The sequence below is a fragment of the Loxodonta africana genome, chromosome 14 (genome assembly GCF_030014295.1).
Source record: "Loxodonta africana isolate mLoxAfr1 chromosome 14, mLoxAfr1.hap2, whole genome shotgun sequence".
NCBI lineage: Eukaryota > Metazoa > Chordata > Mammalia > Proboscidea > Elephantidae > Loxodonta > Loxodonta africana.
The window spans coordinates 43,603,065-43,623,907 of NC_087355.1; the positions used below are offsets into that span (position 1 = coordinate 43,603,065).

General features: G+C 35.4%; 1 protein-coding gene across 4 annotated transcripts in view; it reads right to left on the reverse strand.

The window, feature by feature from the left end:
- The window catches only part of TRIQK (triple QxxK/R motif containing), an 83,255-nt gene that overhangs the window by 40,765 nt on the left and 21,647 nt on the right, over positions 1–20,843 (reverse strand). For 2 of the 4 annotated variants that reach the window (XM_064267895.1, XM_010588394.3), the window contains one exon: positions 7,326–7,404. In XM_064267895.1, the coding sequence (XP_064123965.1) occupies positions 7,326–7,386 (61 nt within the window). In that variant the 5' untranslated portion in view covers positions 7,387–7,404. Of the gene's footprint in view, positions 1–7,325; positions 7,408–20,843 lie in introns of all 4 variants that reach the window. The other 2 variants (XM_064267894.1, XM_010588393.3) reach the window with 1 other exon arrangement.

The window sequence follows — 20,843 nt, forward strand, 5'->3', positions numbered from 1 at the left end:
CAAGTCAATTCTGACTCATAACCACCCTACAGGACAGAGTAAAATTGCCCTATAGAGTTTCCAAGGAGCAACTGGTGGATCTGAACTGCCAACCTTTTGGTTAGCAGCTGTAGCTCTTAACACTCTGCCATCAGAGTTTAAGGAACAGAAAAAAATGGTAGCATGAGGGGCCAGTAAGTGGGAACGGGGTGGACCCAGGGGACCTGTAGGAAGAGAAGGGAGGTGGCATACAGGGCTATATGAGAGAGAGAAAGAAAAAAAACAGTGGTACAGCAGGAGCAGGCAGTACATAGGGCTAGGCAGAAGGGAAAAAGAAACGGAAGAATGAAAAAAACAAAGAAAAAAGAAAGCCACACAAGAGGGGGTGGGATGGGCAGTGGGGCAGGGGGAGACTTGTTATGGTATAGTGGCCCCAGCAGTGGGGGCTTCCGGGATGGGGTGATTCTTGCTTCTACTCACCAGAAGGGAGATGGGCGGGAAAGCATGTTTGTCTGGTTACCGGGTGCTCTGTCTCCTGTTGGGAGCTATGCAAAGTTGCCTTCTCGTACTCCTTGTCCATGGTCATTGCTAACTGTGTTTCAAGATGTCCATATTATCCCGTGTTAATTGGCAGGGGATCTCCATTCGGTATCGCTCCTCGTTCTGTTTTCCGTTAGTTTCTTCTTCCATTTGGTGTTTGATCTCGTTCTTTATTCCTTCATTTGATGCTCAGGGTTCCAGGGTTGATGACTGTATCCATTTTAGTTAGTTTTTCAGGTCTTTGCTACAGAGGGATGTGTGGCACATCTATCTAGGGCACCACAGTGGCTCTGTCCCCAAGAAAAATATTTTTAAATGATCATATAGACCTTCCAAACAGGAAAAATAAAGCCCTTGAAATTATATATTCAATGGATGCAATGTCCCGAACCAAAAAACCAAACCCACTGACATCAAGTTGATTCCAACTCATAGTGACCCTATAGGACAGGGCAGAACTGCCCGAGAGGGTTTACGGCTGTAAATCTTTACGAAAACAGACTGCCACATCTTTCTCTGGTGGGTTTGAGCCACTGACCTTTTGGCTAGTAGTCAAATGCTATAACCACTGCTCCAATAGGGTCCTTGGATGCAAGGTAGACATAGCAATAAATAAACAAGAGACAGAGACACAGAGAGAGAGAGAGAGAGAGAGAAAATGTGAATATTTTTACACTCTAATCAAAGTGAAGACAGGCCTGAGAAAATATTAAACTGAGATTATAAGACAAATATAAATAGAGAAAATACTGATTTTAAGAGAGATGAACATTGTAATGAGAAAGCTTAACTTACATGTAGTAACATTTTCAGTAGGGGAGAGAGGGGGAAATAGGAAAGGCATTATTCAAAAACATCAAAGATGATATCGTTTCAGGAGGTAAAGATTGACACGACGCCTAGAATGAAGAAGCACATCAAGTCCCAAGCCTCTTTTTATTCTGTTTAATAAAGAAAAATAAATACACATAAAGCAGAGATTCAAAACATTTAGAATAAAGAGAAAAATCTTAAAAACAGGAAAATACATACAAGTAGTCTCCAACTTATGACACATTCAAGTTATGACGAACCACACTTACAACTGGCCTTTTTTTTTTTGTACATCTGATTCTTAGTAACATGTACTACAAAGAGGGACTGATTACCCAATAAGCAAGTTAAGCATGTGTTTAGGGCATCAACCAAACAGGGGCGCCAGTTGTCCAAAGCAAAGACCCTCAGTGTACAACGATATTAAAGTAAGACTCAATTCATTATCCTTATTATGTATGGAAGTAGATACCGTTCAGTAGTTTAATTGTGAAGAAATCGTTGAATTTGTAAGAGAAAGGATAGAAATGTTTTTAATTATATGTTAGAGATGAAAGATGTATCTAAAAATTAAATACATTAATTTGTTGTAATATTTGTTTTCTGATCATTAAATTTTCTTTTATGATACCTTTTTATTTGTTCATTTATACTTATAGCATTTATTATGAAACAAGCATCAAAATTTAAGTATGAGCCATTTAAAGCAAAATTGGCAAAAGACAATTTTTGGGGAAGTCAACAGAGTTTTACACTGACTGTTGAAACAACTAAGTTCACTGACTCATTTTCTTTGTTGTAGAATATGTGGAATATTATTTTTGTAGAAAATGTGGTATATGATAAAAATCTTAGTGCCCCACATCCATTAAAAATTTTATAATGCATACGCCACTTTTGTGTTCAATCGCTAATACTATAGTTGCATTTAAAAAGAAGTTACATAATGGATAGCTAAGAGGCCCATACACGTATATATACTTGTGTGTATATACATATATATATATATATATATATATATATATATAACTCAGGAGCCCTGGTGGCACAGTAGTTAAGAACTCAGCTGCTAACCAAAAGGCTTACAGTTTGAATCCACCAGCCACTCCTTGGAATCCCAATGGGACAGTTCTACTCTTTCCTATAGGGTCCCTATGCATTGGAATCGACTCGACAGCAAGGGGTTTGGGTTTTGAGTCTTTTGGTTTTTTTTTTTTTTTTTGTATATAACTCACATATCTCCTTCGAATGCATGAGTAAGCAGCAGAGGGGGCACCACAGATTATCAATGTTTAGGGCTCTCATATGCCTTAATCCAACCCTGACCACATACAATATTGCAGCATACAATTTGCTGATGTTATCATTCTCATGCCAACCCAAAAAGACAAATAAAGACTGGATTTATAAAGACACTGACAATAAAAAATAAGGAAAACTTGAAAAAAAATGAGGTATGCAATTTACATCTGAACTGACTTACGACAAAGTCATCAGAACGGAACCCTGTTGTAAGCTGGGGACTACTTGTACTTAAATGACAGTTATGCTAATGGAAGAATTCTCATCAGAGCCAGCAAAAACAAGACATGAACGCCATCTCCAAAGTTCTCAGCAAATACAATTATGAATCTGGAACTATGAACCCTGCTAAACTAAGTGCGAGTGGAATGTAACAACGTTGTCTTATGAGCAAAAACTGAGACGTTTCACCACTCGTAAATACTTACACGAAGGCAGAAGGGACGAGGACACTTTACTAGAAGGAAGGTGTGAAGTACAAAAAGTGATGGCTAGTAAAGTCAGTAAACAGGAAGTTAGATAATTCTAAAGCCACTGACATACAGTTGATTCTGATCCACGGAGACCCTATTACTGGTGGTTAAAAAACTTAAAACAGTAACAGTAATTGCAATGATTATGTTGTGCTAAAAACCAAAGATAAATAAAGTAACAGGCAACAATCACATGAAAAATGATAGGAGGAATTGATCAGCTATAAATAGGTAAAAAATTTTTTTACTGCTTAGGTTAAGGAAATCCTGGTGGTGTAGTGGTTAAGAGCTATGGCTGATAACCAAAAGGTCAGTAGTTCAAGTCCACCAGGTGCCCTTTGGAAACACTATGGGGCAGAGCTCTACTCTGTCCTATAGGGTCGCTAAGAGTCGGAATGGACTCGATGGCAATGGGCTTGGTTTTTGTTTTAGGATGAAGAAAGATATGATAAACTTTAAACTTCATTAAGTCAAACACCACAGAGGAAATTTGAAGGCATCCAAAAAACAAAGAAAATGGAATGCAAGCTTTAAAAATCTAAAGAATGAAAAACAAACAAACAAAAACATAAAATCCAAAATTTTCAGGAAAGAATTTTGGGGTGGAAAGGTAGCAAGGAAAAATTACTACAAGTAGAAAATACAAATAATGTTGTGGAAATATGTCTATATTTATCATTTACAGTAAATGATACTGGATTAATCTTCCTTGACTAAACGCAGATTCTTAGGTTATGTGAAAAACATCAATACACAATCTTAAAGTCTAGCTGAAAGTAAAAGGAGTAGTAAAAAATATCAGAATGCCAAAGAAAAGGTGTTTTACCATATTAATATAAAACAAAAAGGATGCTAAGAAAATGCTTAATAAGCATTTTAGAAATAAAAAGTCATGAATTATTAGAAAAGGGGAACAATAAAAAATAAAATAAACTGGTTCTGATAAAGGTGATGAAGTAATTGTTAGCTACTATCACATAAGAAAACAGAGATTTAAATCAGTTGTATTTTTAGATGATTTACTTAACAAATGTAAATATGATTTGGCTTAAAATGTTTAATAATACCAGTTTATAAAATATCTCAATTATATTGAAATAGTTTTTTTCTTAATTCTCCTTTTTTTCACAATTTTTGAAATACTTCCTCTCTACATTAATACATTTAATGATAGCCAATAGCAAATCATCTGCTTTTTCAAACATTATTTATGAAGAAATGATGAGATCCAAACCCCTTTATTTTCCCTCATTAAAAAAAAATAAAGATAAAACCCCAGTGCCGCGGGGCCAATTCTGAGTCCGAGCGGCATAAAGGATTCAGTGCTCAGCTGTTGCACTGCAGAATAAAGGCCTGAAGATTCACTGCCATAAAGACTACAGCCAAGGAAACCCTGCGAAACAGTCTGTTACACAGGGGGCTGTCATGGCGTCCCCTCATAGTCGGCAATATCTCAGAGCATTCAGTTTTTCTCAGTTTATCGCCTTCATGGTGATAGGGTATTTCATCTCAGTTCCCTACACATTTCAAGGCTATGCTACAATAACTTAAATAGTGTCATTTCAATGTAATGATTCTATATCTACAAGGTATTTCCTGTCACAGTGTTAGCCTATTTGATTCTCACCTGAGCAAAGAATATTGCAAAGAAAGACTTCTGTGAAAGCCATTAGTCACTGTCATTTAGTAGATGGTTGGAAAGGAAATACTTTTAGTGGAAGTATTAAACAGTAATGTTAAAATCATCATTCAAAACATAGAGTCAGTTTTGCCAAAATATCATTACCATTGAAAAATTACATAAACCAGTGTGATTTAGTGGCAAGGAGATATTGTACACATATAATACCACTATTCTTTATGAAAGCTTATTAGCATTCTTTATGAAAGTATACTGGCAAACTAAATTAGCTTAGTAATAACTTTAGTATTCAAGAAACACTACACTATTCAACTCAATTATATTTTATACATCTTCCTTTTACCACCTGTGCTGAAGCATCTCCCCAAGATAGTTCTAGTTGCTTTATTCCCTCTTCACATTTGGACCTTGTCTAGGCAACATCTGTATAGGACTTCATTTAAATGAGATACTGTTAGTGATAGATCTGTCATTACCTTCTATGAGTTCAGGACTGTGATATTTTCTAATCCTGACACAAATAATCTGACAATCTTTCAATGAGAATATCCTTAAATATATGTAAATTCATCTCTGCTTTTATAAAAACTATGTGCATGTATGTGTGTGCTTATGATTATAGATACAGTTTTATAGTATATGGACAAGAACCTTGATAATATAGCACATTATCCTTTAAACTGTAAAGAGTAAACAAAACTGTACCTTCACTATTTTATCTTTAATACATTTTGTTTGATATTATTACTATATTTGCTAAGTGGACACAGAATAACTCATATCCATGCAGCATTCCAGCTTATGAACTGTTCTAACACTTCTCTTGGGATTTCACAACAACCCTGTAAGGCAGGCAGATCTTACGTCTGCATTTATTTTCAAATGAAAGTCAAACAAGAAAGGGAACATTATATGGAAATATAATGTATATCACAACATCCTCAAAACAATTTGTGATAAGGAGAAGTGGGGTGAGGCTTCACAGTCATATAACTTTCCCATCTTATTCTTCTTTGGCTCTAATAAAACATGAAAAGACTTAAATGGGAAGGAGCAGGGAGGCACACAAGGGAGTGTAGGAGGAGAAAGAGGAAGTTACCTTTTTGCTTCTAATTCATTTATAATTTACTGCACTTTGTTCAAAGAATGTGGTTGTAGAATATTTATTCTTTAAACTTTGGGGGACTTGCTTTGTGAACTAGTATGTGAGTAATTTTTTTTTTTAAATAAACAATCCATGTATCCTTGCAAAGAAAAGGTAGAAAATCCTGTACCTGGAGACCAGTCTAAAACAGATAAGCTTCCTGCTGTGTTTCTGTGCTGTTGAGTAGACTTTTCTCACCTCCCATTTTACTAAAGTAGAAGCTGTTCAAGGGTCCTACCTATACTTGGGAGACTCAATCCCATCGTCAAAGCCTGTGTCTAACCTCCTGCAAGCCTTCACTTAAGACTCCTGAAGAGTTCTCTTTCTTTTTTCTGAGCTCAGCTACCCATTTAAAAGGATGTTTGCTCTGTTTTAGTGTATTTTAATAGAAAATTTTGAGAATATCAAATTATTATCATCAAGTCAACAAAATAAGTGTTTACATGGATAAAAGAAATAGTTTAATAAATGACGACACTACAGATACTGAGTATATAAAAACATCTAGGCTTTAGAAGAAAAATAATAAAATTTGGTTTGGGATTTATTAAATGAATAAAAATTAAAGTACTCAAAAAAAGATCACATGAACATGAACTGCATTTCTTCACTGGTAAGCAGAGCTGTGCTTATTTTTTGTTCTTAAAAAAACATAGCATCTAAGATATAACTATTGGACTCTACTCATATGGAGCAAAATAGAATGATGGAAATCAAGGCTCAAAGAAGAAACTAGTCCAAAGGACTAACAGCCCACATGAACCATAGCCTCTTGTAACCTGAGACCAGAAGAACTAGATGGTGCCTGGCTACGACTATGGATCGTTCCGGCTAGGGACACAATAGGAGGCCCTCGGTAAAATGGGAGAAAAATGTAGAACAAAACTAAAATTCCTGAAAAAGGCCACACCTACTGGACCGATAGAGACTAGAGAAACCCCCAAGACTATCACCACAAATACCCTTGGAACTTGAAACTGAGGTTATTTCTGCAGGTCATCTTTCAGCCAAATAATAGACTGGCTTATAAAATAAACAATATCACCTATCAGTAATATGTTCCCTTAAACAATTAACTATATGAGACCAGAGAGTAAACATCTACCCAAAAGCTAAGATGTGAAGGCAAGGAGGGGAAGGGAAGCTAGATCAATGGAAACAGGACAAACAGAATGAAATAATGAGAATGCTGACACATCATAAAAATTGCAACCAATGGCATAGAACAATGTGTATAAAAATTATTAAAGGGGAATCTAATTTGCTGTGTAAACTTTCACCTAAAACATAATATTATTTTTACAAAATCCTTTATTCATTTATTTCTCTGTATCATACATATTATAGAAATTTATTTTCTTAATATCATACATAATTTCTTTTTTCTTTATCTTAATTCACAGAAGTGTATCAAAGGGAATTCATTGCTTACCAATTTGTTTTCTGTACTGATCAACAGGAAGCTTTACAGCAGAGGCATCTTTTCTACCCATCTTTGATTTCCAAAATGCCTGCTGAAAAGGAAGAAAATAATTATAATGAAATCCTAAAAAATTAAACACTATCTATGGACTTCAGAAGTAATTTATTCTATGAAATTTATTTGTACAGAAATGGCTAAAAATGCCTTTGAGATATCCCATGTAAAAAAGAACACAAAATTCTTTCAAATAAATTATCAAGGATACAATTGCTGGTAACTAAATTTCCACATAAATTGTTCTTAGTAACATTCATCTTATCAAGTATTATCAATACTCAATTAAACCACACTGCTAGAGAGTATTGTCTATAAATGTGAAAATCATGTAGTATTTCTTCAGATGGATTGAGGCTATAGGAATGCTCTTGGCAGTATTTTTTTTTTTTTTTCCAGTTATCTACTATGCCGTACAAAAAAAAAGGGATGTTAAAATTTGACTCTCAGGTAATACGAAGTTTGTTTTAAAAAGCATGACATAGGTAATCAAAGTGGGTGAATGTGAGTTCTAGATCTGCCCCTCTTAATGTTAACAGTAGAAACTACTTCCATTTACTAATATGCTAAGTGCTATGCTCACTGCATTATACGCACTGTTTGATTTAATCTGAAACATATCTTTCAAATTCTTTTTTCCCTTTTTTAAAGTTATTTATTTTGTAAATAGTTTTTACATAAACTGCTCACCCAAACCCATAGTCTCCTTTTCTTCCTGGCACGGAGTTAGACTACCTTTCCCAGCCCCAATTCCAACAGGTAGTTGAGTTCTTGTCCACAGAATGTAAACTGAAGTTATGCGCGTCACCTCAGGCTGCAGCATAAAAACCTCCAATGCATGATACTGCGTTCTTTTCCCCCCTCTGATGGGCTAGAATGAAGATGGTCTCCAAAGGAACCCTGAGGGTATATTTGAAGGAGCACAGAGGCATGGTCCCTGATGACAAGGTGCAGGAGGGTACTTTCGCTAACTTGTTTACCATCCTATCACTCTTCTGCGAGGAAGGAATAAAATTCTATTGTGATTGAGTCCTTATATATTGGAAGGGTCTATTTATTACAGATGTAAGTGTTAGCCAAAGTAATACAGACATTAGTGCCTAGAAGTTGTTCCTTGTGGCTCCTAATAAGGTACTACAAGATAAAGATAAGCTCAGGCAAGAATCGACCAGCAAAAATATAAGAGAATAGAGGATAATTTGGGGACTCAAGGTTGGAAATGCTAACTTCTTCTAAAAGTTAAATAGTAGGAAAAAAACTGAAAAACGCATGAGGGACAAAGGCCCATTAAGATTTCACAGTTAAAAAAAAGAGATAAAGGGCAGATTGGGGGCATTCTGTCTCACTATTGTTTCAAATCACCTCAAGGTAGTCGTCATTAGGTAGAAAGAAGCAAAAATTCATAAGCAAAGAAAGAAAGCTGGCTTGAAAACTATATCTAGGAAAGAACATGCAGTGTAATTATTGGCACATGGAAATGACTAGAAAGAAATGAAGTAAGTTATTGAATTTTGAGGGAAATGTATTGCCAAGGAAACCAGAAACTTTGTCTAAAAAAAGTGTGCGCAATGAAAAACAATCCTTGGGCCTCTAAACTGAAACCAGCAGATGCAGACCCCAAGGAAGGCAAGCTTTATAATTTGTAATGCGCACTTCATACATGACCATGAAGGAAGAACTGTCCAGAGGGCAGAGCCATGGAGAACAATGTACAAGCGAGTTCCTCCAGAAAGAGCGTATTTAGGGTCTAAAGAAGAAACTTCTACTGTCAGCACAATTGACTTCAGTGCTCTCATGCCCAAAAGGTTTTCATCATCGTTATGGACCAATGCTTGGTAAAGTACAGGGTCTGCGGAAAAGAGGAAAACCCTCAACGAGATGGACTGACACAGTGGCTGCAATGGGCTCAAGCATAACGATTGTGAGAATGGCGCAGGACCAGGCAGTGTTTCGTTCTGTGGTACGTTCTTCCTTCTCTGAATGGGAGTGATTATTGCAGATATCCTGTCTCTGTTTCACCATTATTTATTGGGGTTTAGTGGGGCTGGGGAAGAGTAGATAAATTTCATAACGTGAAAACCTCGAAGAACCGCAGCCCAACGTGACAAAGATGACTGTGTGTCAGACTGAGATCCTTGATTTTCAGCTGCATGCAGTAACTGGGGAGCTTCAGCATCTCCCCATCAGGTAGACAGGAAAAAGGATGTTCATGGCTAGTTCATGGCCATAAATGTGGACCATAACAGAAACTTTTGCCTGCTCACTAAAATACATGTCCTCCTTTTTTTTTTCCTGGACACACCTGACTACATTTTCCAGTCTTCTTTGGAGTTTCAGTCAATGGAATGTGAATAAATTAGTGGTTGCTACTTCTAGAACTGACCCATAAAAACTTGCCATGTGTACTCATTCATCTGGCTGGAAGGGAAATGACCCCTAGAGTGGCTTTGGAAATAATGTGCTGAAAATAGCAGAGTCTACAGAAGTCTGAGTCCTGAATGAATTCAAGGAGAAGAGCTATCCAACCAACCTGTTTTCCTATTTCATACCACCATGAAAATAAGAAATCTGTAGACTTTAAGCCACTACACATTTTTGCATCTATTTATTCCAGTATTTGGTATCACCTTAACTAATAAAAACATGTATAGATGCATCCATATAACCTAATGCAATTATCAGACTGTAATTTTCCTCATAAGGATAATTAAGGGCCTTAAATGCCAAATACACTTGATATCTGTTCAGACCAAACTGTACTGTTTATCTGTATATATGGCCACATAAATAGATCAATGTTAACAGATGATCTCACCTAATAGAGTAAAAGTCACTCCAAAATTAAAATCTTTTACTTATGTGAAAGAAAAATTTCAGTTCAGATATAAACCTATTTTTCTCATCATGATAATCTTCAGATTTAATAATGTTATAGTAATATCTGAGAATGTACAAAATAAACAGGAAGTCATATAAATTAAGTCTTTACTTCTCATAAACCATGTAGTTATTATATCTAAGATAACACATCCTTAAAATTTTAGAAATGAAACCAATTTTCATATTGAATTCCCGTAGTCTCATTTGTTACAATTCAAAACATTAAAAATAATTGTCAAGGGAAGCACCATAAAAATGCCAACAGACATATTATAATTTATTCACATAGCAATTTACATTTGCATAGTGTTTTGCATTTATTAATCGTGAAGAAGAGTCAAGTTATTTTAATCTTGATTTTATGGGGCTAAGAAAGATATCACTACGTTTTAGCAAAGAAGTTAGTTTAAATAAATAAACACACAAGATATTCTTCCCTCTTTGGTTTTGTTCTTTGACTTTTTGGAATATGCTTAAATTTTTAAAAAGCAAATTACTAAGGTTATCTGCCAAAATGGTCTCTCACTATGTTTCCCACAATTCCTTCCTGGTCATTTAAACTAATATCACAAAAGAGATAACACCTTAGAGGCCAGTAGTTCATTTATCTATTCATTCTTTATAGCACGTAAAAAAGATAGCCATAAATAACATCTTTTCACCAAGGCAAAATGAGTTAAAACTATATTAAAATATACTTTAAATAAACTATTATAGCTATAAAGGCTAAAGTATCTAAGTTTTTATGAGGGCCTATCATGGATTGAATTGTGTAGCCCAAAAATGCATGCTGACTTGGCTAGGCCATGAGTCCCAGTATTCTGTGATGGTTCACCATTCTGTCATCTGATGTAATTTTCCTAAGTGTTGTAAATCCTAGCTCTATGATCTTAATGAGGCAGGATCAGAAGCAGTTATGTTAGTGAGGCAGGACTCAACCTACAAAACAGGTTGTCTTAAGTCAATCTCTTTTGAGATATAAAAGAGAGAAACCACCAAAAAAAGCAGTGCCAGAAGCAGAACACATCCTTTAGACCCGGGGTTTCTTCGTGGAGAAGCTCCTAGACCAAGGAAAGATTGATGACAAGGACTTTCCTCCAGAGCCGACAGAGAGAGAAAGCCTTTCCCTGAAGCTGGTGTCCTGAATTTAGACTTCTAGCCTACTAGACTTTCAGAGAATAAACTTTTATTCGTTAAAGCCATCCACTTGGTATTTCTGTTACAACAGCACTAGATAACTAAAACAGGGCCTAAACTCTATGAACAGACACATTTTATATATATAATAACCTATGGATATACTAACTTTAAAAGAATTTCAACGAATAAGCTACATTAAAGAGGAACGGGTTTTAAGTATTTGTTCCTAAATATTTAGCGAATGTTGATAAAGTTGCAAAAATTTAAGCTTTTTTCTTTCTTTAAAATTATTATATTCTATTCCTTAAGCAAAATAACATTTTACCAAATGATGAAACAAAAAATGCCTATAGAACACACATACACAAGTGATTTACACTTTACTAGCTGCAACAAATGTAAGAAGGTAGAAAATGCTTTTACTAAAAAACACACTGAGGCTATTTTAAATGATCTAAAGAAATACACTCATTTGGTATGATGCACACTGTCAATGCTTCAGACATCTAGAACCTTCTAAAATGTTCTGACTTCTCTTTGTTCTTCAAAGCCTTGCAGTAATCATCATTCATTTCTATTGCTTTGATGGTTAGATAGCAAACTCCCAAGAAATCCAGGGAGACATTAGCACGTACAGCCGCAATTTCTAATAAGACAGTTATTTGCATATAAGATCAGCCACAATTTAAAACGTGTTGTGAAAGATGCAGAAAGGGAATAACAGATTTATATTAGCATGTACAATACCAAGATTGTTTTCACAATTTAGTTCCTCGGAGACTCTGTCCCATCACCTTCTTTTATAAAGAATGTTGCATTCCCTGAGGTACTAACTTGTTCTGAGATACAGCTAAAATATGGATGAATAAGATTATATTTATTATTTACATATTTTTCCATAGTAATAATTTCAGATTAAATTATCATAAAGTTTTTAACATTCTGAAAACTTGATAGCACATACCTGAGGAAAAAATGCTAATTTTATTTAAAACCTAAATTGTGTATTAAAAAAATGAATAGTTAAATTTTTATTTAATTAAAACTTTATACAATTTAGGATTTTTAAGATTAAAGATAGTGTTTTTGTTTTTAGTATGTGTTCTTAACCTGAATTTTGCACAGCAATTTTGTCACACTTATTCTAAGCATATTATGTGACCTTTAAAAACAAGTGAAAATAGTGTTATATCCAATTACACTTCAACCAAGTTCTTTTATTGCTCATTTATACCTTTTTTTAATGAAATCCAGAAAGAACAAGTAAAGAAATAAGAAACCTGAAGTCTTCACATATGTCTCTGCTTCCCGAAAAAGCATTATATCCAGACTGTGACATTTAAATACATATCAAAACACAGGTTATTAAAAAAATTCAACCCATGACCACAGTAAAAATAATCATCGTAGTTCTTGAGGCTAAAAAGAAAGATTGAGAGAAAACTCTTACTTAGGTATGAAGTTATAGTAATACTACATCCCACCCATATATATGATAGCACTTCTCATACTTTAATTGCAGCTACATTACTCAGGAGAAAGTAAGTAACTTAAGAAAGGGGGATGAGTCTCATTCGCCCTGGTGACATAATGGTTAAGAACTCGGCTGCTAATCAAAAGGTCAGTAATTCAAATCCACCAGCCGCTCCTTGGGATCCCTATGGGGCAGTTCTACTCTGTCATATAGAGTACTTGTTCTTCACTGATTCATATTTCTGTTCAAAGTGAAGAATCTTTTAAATACACTATGGATTAATGTATTGTCCATAGTAAAACCTCCACTATAGCTCCTCTTATGTAGCCTATCTCCAGCTTGTCTTGTTGTATTTCTCTTAAGGTGTAGTAGCTGTTTGAAGGTTTAGGGATGGCATTAGCTCTACAAATTTATGCATATATTAACCTAACAATCTATTTTGAAAAGAGTATTATTAGTTGGATTGCTGTTGTTGTTAGGTCCCATCGAGTTGGTTCCGACTTAATCCAGAGAGTGGACAAAATCCAGGTTCATTGCCAGTCAGGATTTTCCAAAACATAGTACATAGGTATGGAATTCTGGAGCTCAGCACACTGGCAATTATCAATCAAACACCTTGTGAAGATGAAGGAAACAGCCATTAACAATAGAGCAAAGATAATCAACCAATAAAGCTGTTGCATTGGAAGACCACAATTGCCAGAAATTAAAAAAATAAAGCATAAATGAAAAAGTGTAGACCTAAAAGATGTCTGGTTAGGATGAATCAAAACTGAGAAGTAATCACGAAAATACAAATTCATACTAGATGCTAGGAACATAATAGTGAACAAAAAAGATGCTTGTTCCTGATTTTATGGTACAATCATTCTTTTCAGAGTAATGTTTTAAAAATCAAAAGTTGTTCATTCCGTTTCCAGAATTAAGTCACTCAAATGACTCCCCATTTCTTAGATAAAGCAAAAATCCTTAGTATAAAGAATAAGTAATGATCTGAGATCATTTGTTTACCGAGTCATGTTCCTGTGCACTATAAAATTCTGCTTTAGTTTCATGATTTTTACAAGCTTATTCACATCTTCATGCATTTACCCATGCTTTTCAATTCACTTCAAACGTCCTTTCCACAATTCCCTGCTTGTGGAACCTGTATTTTAATATTGCACACAAGGGTCAGCTTCACTGAGCAATCATTCTGACCTTCAGAGAATCAGCAGATAAGGGAGGGTCCGAGTCAGTAAGAGAGAGGAGGGGGCTACAGAAGGTGCACTTTTAATAAGCACCAATTCCCTCCCTTAGGAGAGAGGATGGCGAGACTTCATCTCACATACGTTGGATGTGTTATCAGAAAGGACCAGTCTCTTGAGGAGGAGGACATCAGGCCTGGTAAAGTAGAGGTCAGCAAAGAAGAGGAAAACTCTCAACAGGATGGACTGATACAATGGCTGCAACAACGGGCTCAAACACAGCAACAATTTCGAGGATGGCAAGGACCAGGCAGCGTTTCATTCTGTTGTATATAGGATTGCTATGAGTTGAAACCGAGTCGAGGGTACTTAACAACAATAAAAACAACAGCTCCTTCCCAGGATTTTCAAATTCAGGTGGTTGAGGGCCCAAACGTGACAAAATATTGGATTAGACATATTGTAATATCGTTAACAGAAATAGGTAATATATATGGAGAAGCAGATATGGGTTAGGTGATAAGGGTGGAGGAATAATGTTATAAATCCACATTTATGTTTATAATGTTAGATCTGCATTTTAGACTATAATTGTTACCATCTTATAAAAATGTTTGTAACTGCTATAATAAAACAATGCACTTGTTTTTCCAAAAACCTAATAGAATTAGTTGATCCAAACATAATTGTATCACAAATCTCCCGGCCCCCAACAGAAAAAAACCACAAATATTTTACTTACTTTTATTTTAACGTCTCTTTAATGCACAGATGGTTGTGGCATCTGGACACATGACAAACTTGAAAACAACACATTAAATTTATACTGCCCAGAATAGACAAAAAGCTGCCTTGCATGCACCATCAACAACACTCATCATTGGAGGAGGGGACTGGGTCCCACTGAATTACTTTTTTTTTTTAATTCTGAACTTTGCACAATTATCAGAGGATAGGCACATCACATCTGAAGGCCACATGAGGGAGAAAATCTCTACAAAGTAACCATTTTCTTAAGCTGTGAATTTGTGATGATTCACCAGGGTTAAAATTAAGCAAAATGGGAAATACACTTCAGTTAATTTCTTTTACTACATGTGCAAAAGGAGATAGGAGGTTAGCTAAGCTGGGACTGGCCTATAACTTTTAGTAGTGAACAAAAAAATTATTACGATGGCAAATTACACTATTCTCTAAATAAAGGTTATTTGATATGTAAACTGCCACTTTCAAAAGGTTTTATTTTAGTTACAGTAATATGGCACCAAATAAATAAAACTGAAGACCCTGTTTTTATTATGATAAGGTGTTGAAACAAGAAGAGACACATTTTCAGCCGCATAAAAAGAGCAAAGGCATCTACTATTCTGGCACGAAACCAAAACGCAGGCAGCTTGTACCACTGCACGCTACGAGCTTAATGAGTCAAGAGGAATGTGAAGAAGCAAGGGCATGCCTGGCTTCGGGGCTTCTGACGGTGAGAAGGAGCTGCTTCATTTCTACTTTGACTGTTAACTGACACACCTTCAGGCTTTGTTTTGCCTGATGAGACAAGTAATCGAAAATAAGGTTATAGATCTAAAGGTCACAACCTTGATTTTTCAATACTTAGAATCCCTTTAAACTGGGTTATTTTAAGGGAATTATATGTAATATGAAATTGTTTCAATTATCATATCAATAAAAAAAACTTTATCCACTCAACTGGTATGAAAAACAGGTGGCCAAAGAATGAAGGAAAACAAACTCTAGACATAGACATCTCAGATGGCATCTATTCTTCTCTGTAATTCCTAAGTAAACAGACATAATTCTACTGTATCATAAATCCTCAATATGAAATCCTTTTCCTTGGTTCTGAAGGAATATCAGAAAATTCTTATGATTCAGAAAGTTTTTAATAAATTACTCTCAAAAGAAAGATTTACTAGGAAAAATACTTTTTTTCATGTTTAGCCCAAATGCTAAATGCATTTGACTGGGAACTTCTAAATAAGTTCAATATAGATGAAATATTCTGATATATTCTAAATCTATCAGTCCCTATTTATATCTAAGTTTGACTTATTCAAGCAAAGTTAAAATTTTTATTTTTCTTAATGTATGTATTTTAATTAAAATAAACATAAACCAACTCCCCAAAATACGGTAGTTTTAAGACAACATATTAATAAGTGTGGGCAGCCTACTGAAAAACGTTTCTGAGTATCTACATGTGTCTTGCCAGTCTCTAAGAGAGGACTTGAATATACCACATTTCCCACATTATCATCCCATAAAGCCTCTGTTTCATGGCACAGAGCTTGGGAAATGGAGGCCTAGGTTATTGGAAAGGTGATTTAAAAGAATTATAAGAGAAGGGGATAAGCAGTTGGTTAATGAAAAAAAGGTATCAAGAACTGGCTAACAGACATGATTATCAATCAGTTCCCAGCTTCAGATATGAAAGAAATATTCTGTCAATGCAGTTCTATAGGACGGCGATCATATAGTTTGCTAACCAAACCAGGACACTTTTGAGAGTGAAAGGGGAAACTATTGCACCAGGGCAACAAGTGTCAACCAGGACTATCCCCAGGCCAAATGAGATATACTCTTGCCTCAACTATAAAGTACACAGGGACAATTCATAACACACTGTAGCTCAACTATATTATTCATTCAAGTCTTCTTCTGGGATACTTATGATTCAGGAAATAGATCAATATTTTAGATGATACATACCTGCTACAAACTGACAAAAACATATCAGAGAATATCACAAGAGGAGGTTGAGCTACAGGGCATACTGCCTTACTTATGGAATCTCTCTGTTGCATACTGCAACAAAGTGCTCCTTCATGACACTCCAAGCTATTGGTTTTCAAGGTCAGGCTTTCTTGATTCTCCTACATCTTAAAATCTTCTTTATCTCCTTCATAAGCTCACAAGCATTCTTCTCTCTGCCTGTTAAACTCTGGTGTTCCCATAGTTCATCCACTCCATATACAGTCTCCTTGGGTGCCTCATTCCCTCAAAGGTTTAACTATGGAATATATCCCAAGGACTTAGATCCTCAGACCTCCCTCTTCAAACACACATTCAGCATCATTCCAACTGAACATATCCAATCTGAATTTCTCATTTCTTCTATTGACTGGCTTGTTTTCCCCCTCATTTATTTTTTAACTTTTTTTTTTAATTCTGAAATCATTTCTAACAGAAGAGCTGCGAGAAAAACACAAACAGCATTTTTTTTGAGCCATTTGAAAGTAAGTTGCCAACATTATGCTATATATAACCACAATTCAACAATCAAAATTAAGAAATTAACATTGATATCCTCCCTAACATCTAATTCACAGATTGTCCTTATAATGCCCTTTGTAGCAAAATAATTCAATTTAGAATCATATTTTACATTTAGTTGCTGTGTTTCTTTAGTCTTCCTCAAACTGGAACAGTTCTTCAGTCTTTCTACAACTTTCATCATCTTAACACTATTGAAGATTCCAAACCAGACCCACTGCCGTAGAGTTGATTCTGATTCATAGTGACCCTACAGGCCATTTATTTTGTATAATGTCCCTCAATTGGGATTTGTCTGGTATTTCCACATTATTAGATTCAGGTTATGCTATTTTGATAGGAATATCATAAACACAATGCTGTGTTCTTACCATTACATGGGGTCATGTCGTAAATAATTTTGATTTGTTTCTACTGGTGATATTAACTTCGATCACTCAATTAAGGTGGTATCTGGCTGATTTCTCCACTGTGAATTTACTCTTTTATCCATTGTAATTAATAAATATTTTATGGGGAGCTACTTTGAGACTATGTAAGTATCCTAATTCTGCATCAAATCTGCAACTGCCAGTTTTAGCATCTACTGATGTTTCTTGGCTGAATTAATTATACTCTGATGGTTGCCAAATGATGATTTTAAATTTCATAACTTCTTCTATATTTATTAGTTGGTATTATACTGTTTAGAAGACCACTGGTGGCTTAAAGCACTCGGCTGCTCACTGAAAGGTCGTTTGTTCTAATCCACCAGCTGCTCAGCTGAGAAAGTTGTGGCAGTCTGCTTCCGTAAAGTTTTACAGCCTCAGAAGCCCTATGCAGCAGTTCTACTCCATCCTATAGGGTCACTATGAGTTAAAACAAACTTGATGGCAATGCGTTTGGTTTTTGGTTTATTATACTGTATGGAAGAAAGGCCTAATGATCTACTTCCAAAAATCATCCAGTGGATCAGAGCGGTTTAATCCACAAGCAATCATGCGGATGGTACAGAACTGAGCAGTACTTTGTTCAGGTGTGCTTAGGGTCATCATAAGTCAGGGGCCAACAATGGTAGCTAACAACAATGACAAGATGCTACTGCATGGAAATGCATTTTCTTCTTCCAATTTATCTATTCATTTATATGCATTTATAGTAGTATATAATAATAGATTATTGTTCTAGTCAGTGGGTTAGAATTCATTTGTATCATTTGTTTATTTGGATGCTCAAATTGTCCTGGATTTGGCTAGTGCAAGGTCTTTCAAATTGGCTTCTGTGTCCTTTTGACATATTACTATTAATTTTTTAGCATCTCCTATTTTCTGATTCAATAAGATTTTAAAGGCTCATCTTGTACTGTTCCTGTCTTTAAATGTGCCAGATTCCTTTTAGTGAGGAATGGTACTTAGAAACCAAGATCTGGGGATAAAGTATATTCATAGCAATTGGAGTGACACTATTCCCAGGTCTTCTCAGTGGATTAAGCTAGAGAATATATGTATTGGTGTAAACTCAATACTTCCAATATCCAACTCAACACCACATAATTCACTCTAGTTTTGCCTTTTCCATTTTATATTTATACCTACCTTCTCTGATTGTATAAAACTTGTCTGACATTGTTATAAATGTAAATTTGTCACATCTTATTCTTTTGAATAGTAAAAAAAATGAAAGCCACTAATGATTTACAAGATATATATTAACATCACCACAAAGGCACTAAGTAGAATATATGTTAAAGAAGTAAAACAACAACAAAAATACCAATGTAACATATTAACTAGAAATGTTAGAAAAGACTATAGCCAAAGTCTCAAAAATGGCAAATGAAGAGTTAAAAGATAAATTGATTGTTTCTCATAAAATAGCACATAAAACAACGGATCTAAAAGGAATTCCAGGTATTGTTCATTATAATCATTCTTCACATTAGAAAGCAGGCTTACATACCTAATAGTAGAACCAGAGCTAAATCTCTAGTTCTACTATTTTTAATACACTACATAATGCTTGGAAACCCTGCTGGCATAGCGGTTAAGTAACCAAAAGGTCAGCAGTTCAAATTACCAGGCGCATAGGCCCTAGGTGGCGCAAACAGTTTGCACTCGATTGCGAACCTAGCAGCTTGAACCCCCCTAGCAGATAGGTCTGGCGATCTGCTTTCATTAAAAGATTAAAGCCAAGAAAACCCTACGGAGCAGTTGTACTCTGTAACCCGTGGGGTCACCATGGGTCAGAATCAACTTGATAGCAACTATCAACAACAACAATGCTTGGTTGCCCTGTGTGTATGTGTGTGTGTGTGTGTGTATCTCTGTGCGTGCAGATGTGTATGTCTGTGTGTGCTCAGGAGGAGGAGGTTTATAAACAGGGGACTGTCATGCCCAGACATGACCAACTACAGAGGAAGGAGAAAGAATTCTCTATTAGAAGTATGGATTATTTCCTATAATGCTCCAAGATATTTACCATCTTGACTTACTGTCTCCTTTGCCAGAATTGGGTCATAAGTCCTTTCCTCCCCCACTCTATAGCAAGGAAAATGAGACTGCTCTTAAATCACCTAAGTCTACTCTTGAAGTTGGCCATGGGGTCTATTTACCCTAGGCATATGACTGCCTGAAAGAGGGGCAGATAACTGAATAAAATCAGGGTTCTTTGAAAATAAGGGGAAAGTGTTCTAGACAGGAAATTCTAGATTGCAACAATGTCACTGCAATGTGTAGCGCCATACAATGTATGTATACATACAAGTATTTGTACATTAGAAAACATAGATTAGAAATATCAAATTACTAATGCTCAAGAAATATATTGTGAAATTATGCATATACATGTTGATTCATCACTTAACCTAAGGTCAAAAACAATGATTCTCACGCTTCTTCCAACTGTAAAATACACAGATAACTTATGACTCATTGAATTTTCTATCTGTTCTAATGGTAAGCATTCCTTATGCTAATGGTTAGTTATCTCAATGTGTATTTTCTATTTCAGGTCATTAGGATTCCAAATTCAAGAAAACATCCTGGGAAAAGTACTTTAAGACCATCCAGAGAAAGCAGAAAATAACAGATTTCTTTTTCTCTCTCTCTCTTTGGCTAACAACTTCCTGAAAGTTGTTAAGTGCTATAGATTTCACTTTAACTTACAGCAACCTTATGTATAAGAGAACAAAATGTTGCCCAGTTCTGCACTATTGTCTCAACCACTGTTAGGTTTGAGCTCACTGCTGCAGCAACCATATCAGTCCAACTTCAGGAATGGTGAACTGAAAAAGGAAGTTTTAGTTTGGCACATGAACAGTTTCTGAGAGACATTCAATGTTTGTTCTGTAATAAAATACAAGCGTAGAAGGAAAACACATCAGGCCAGAAGACATAAAACCTTAGGTCTAGCCATGTCTTTCCAATAAAAGACTGGACAACCTTGACAAAGTCATGGAATTTCCCTACTAATATGATTTTCTAAATTCTCTTCAACTTTAAAACCTAATGTTCATGAGCATGTATA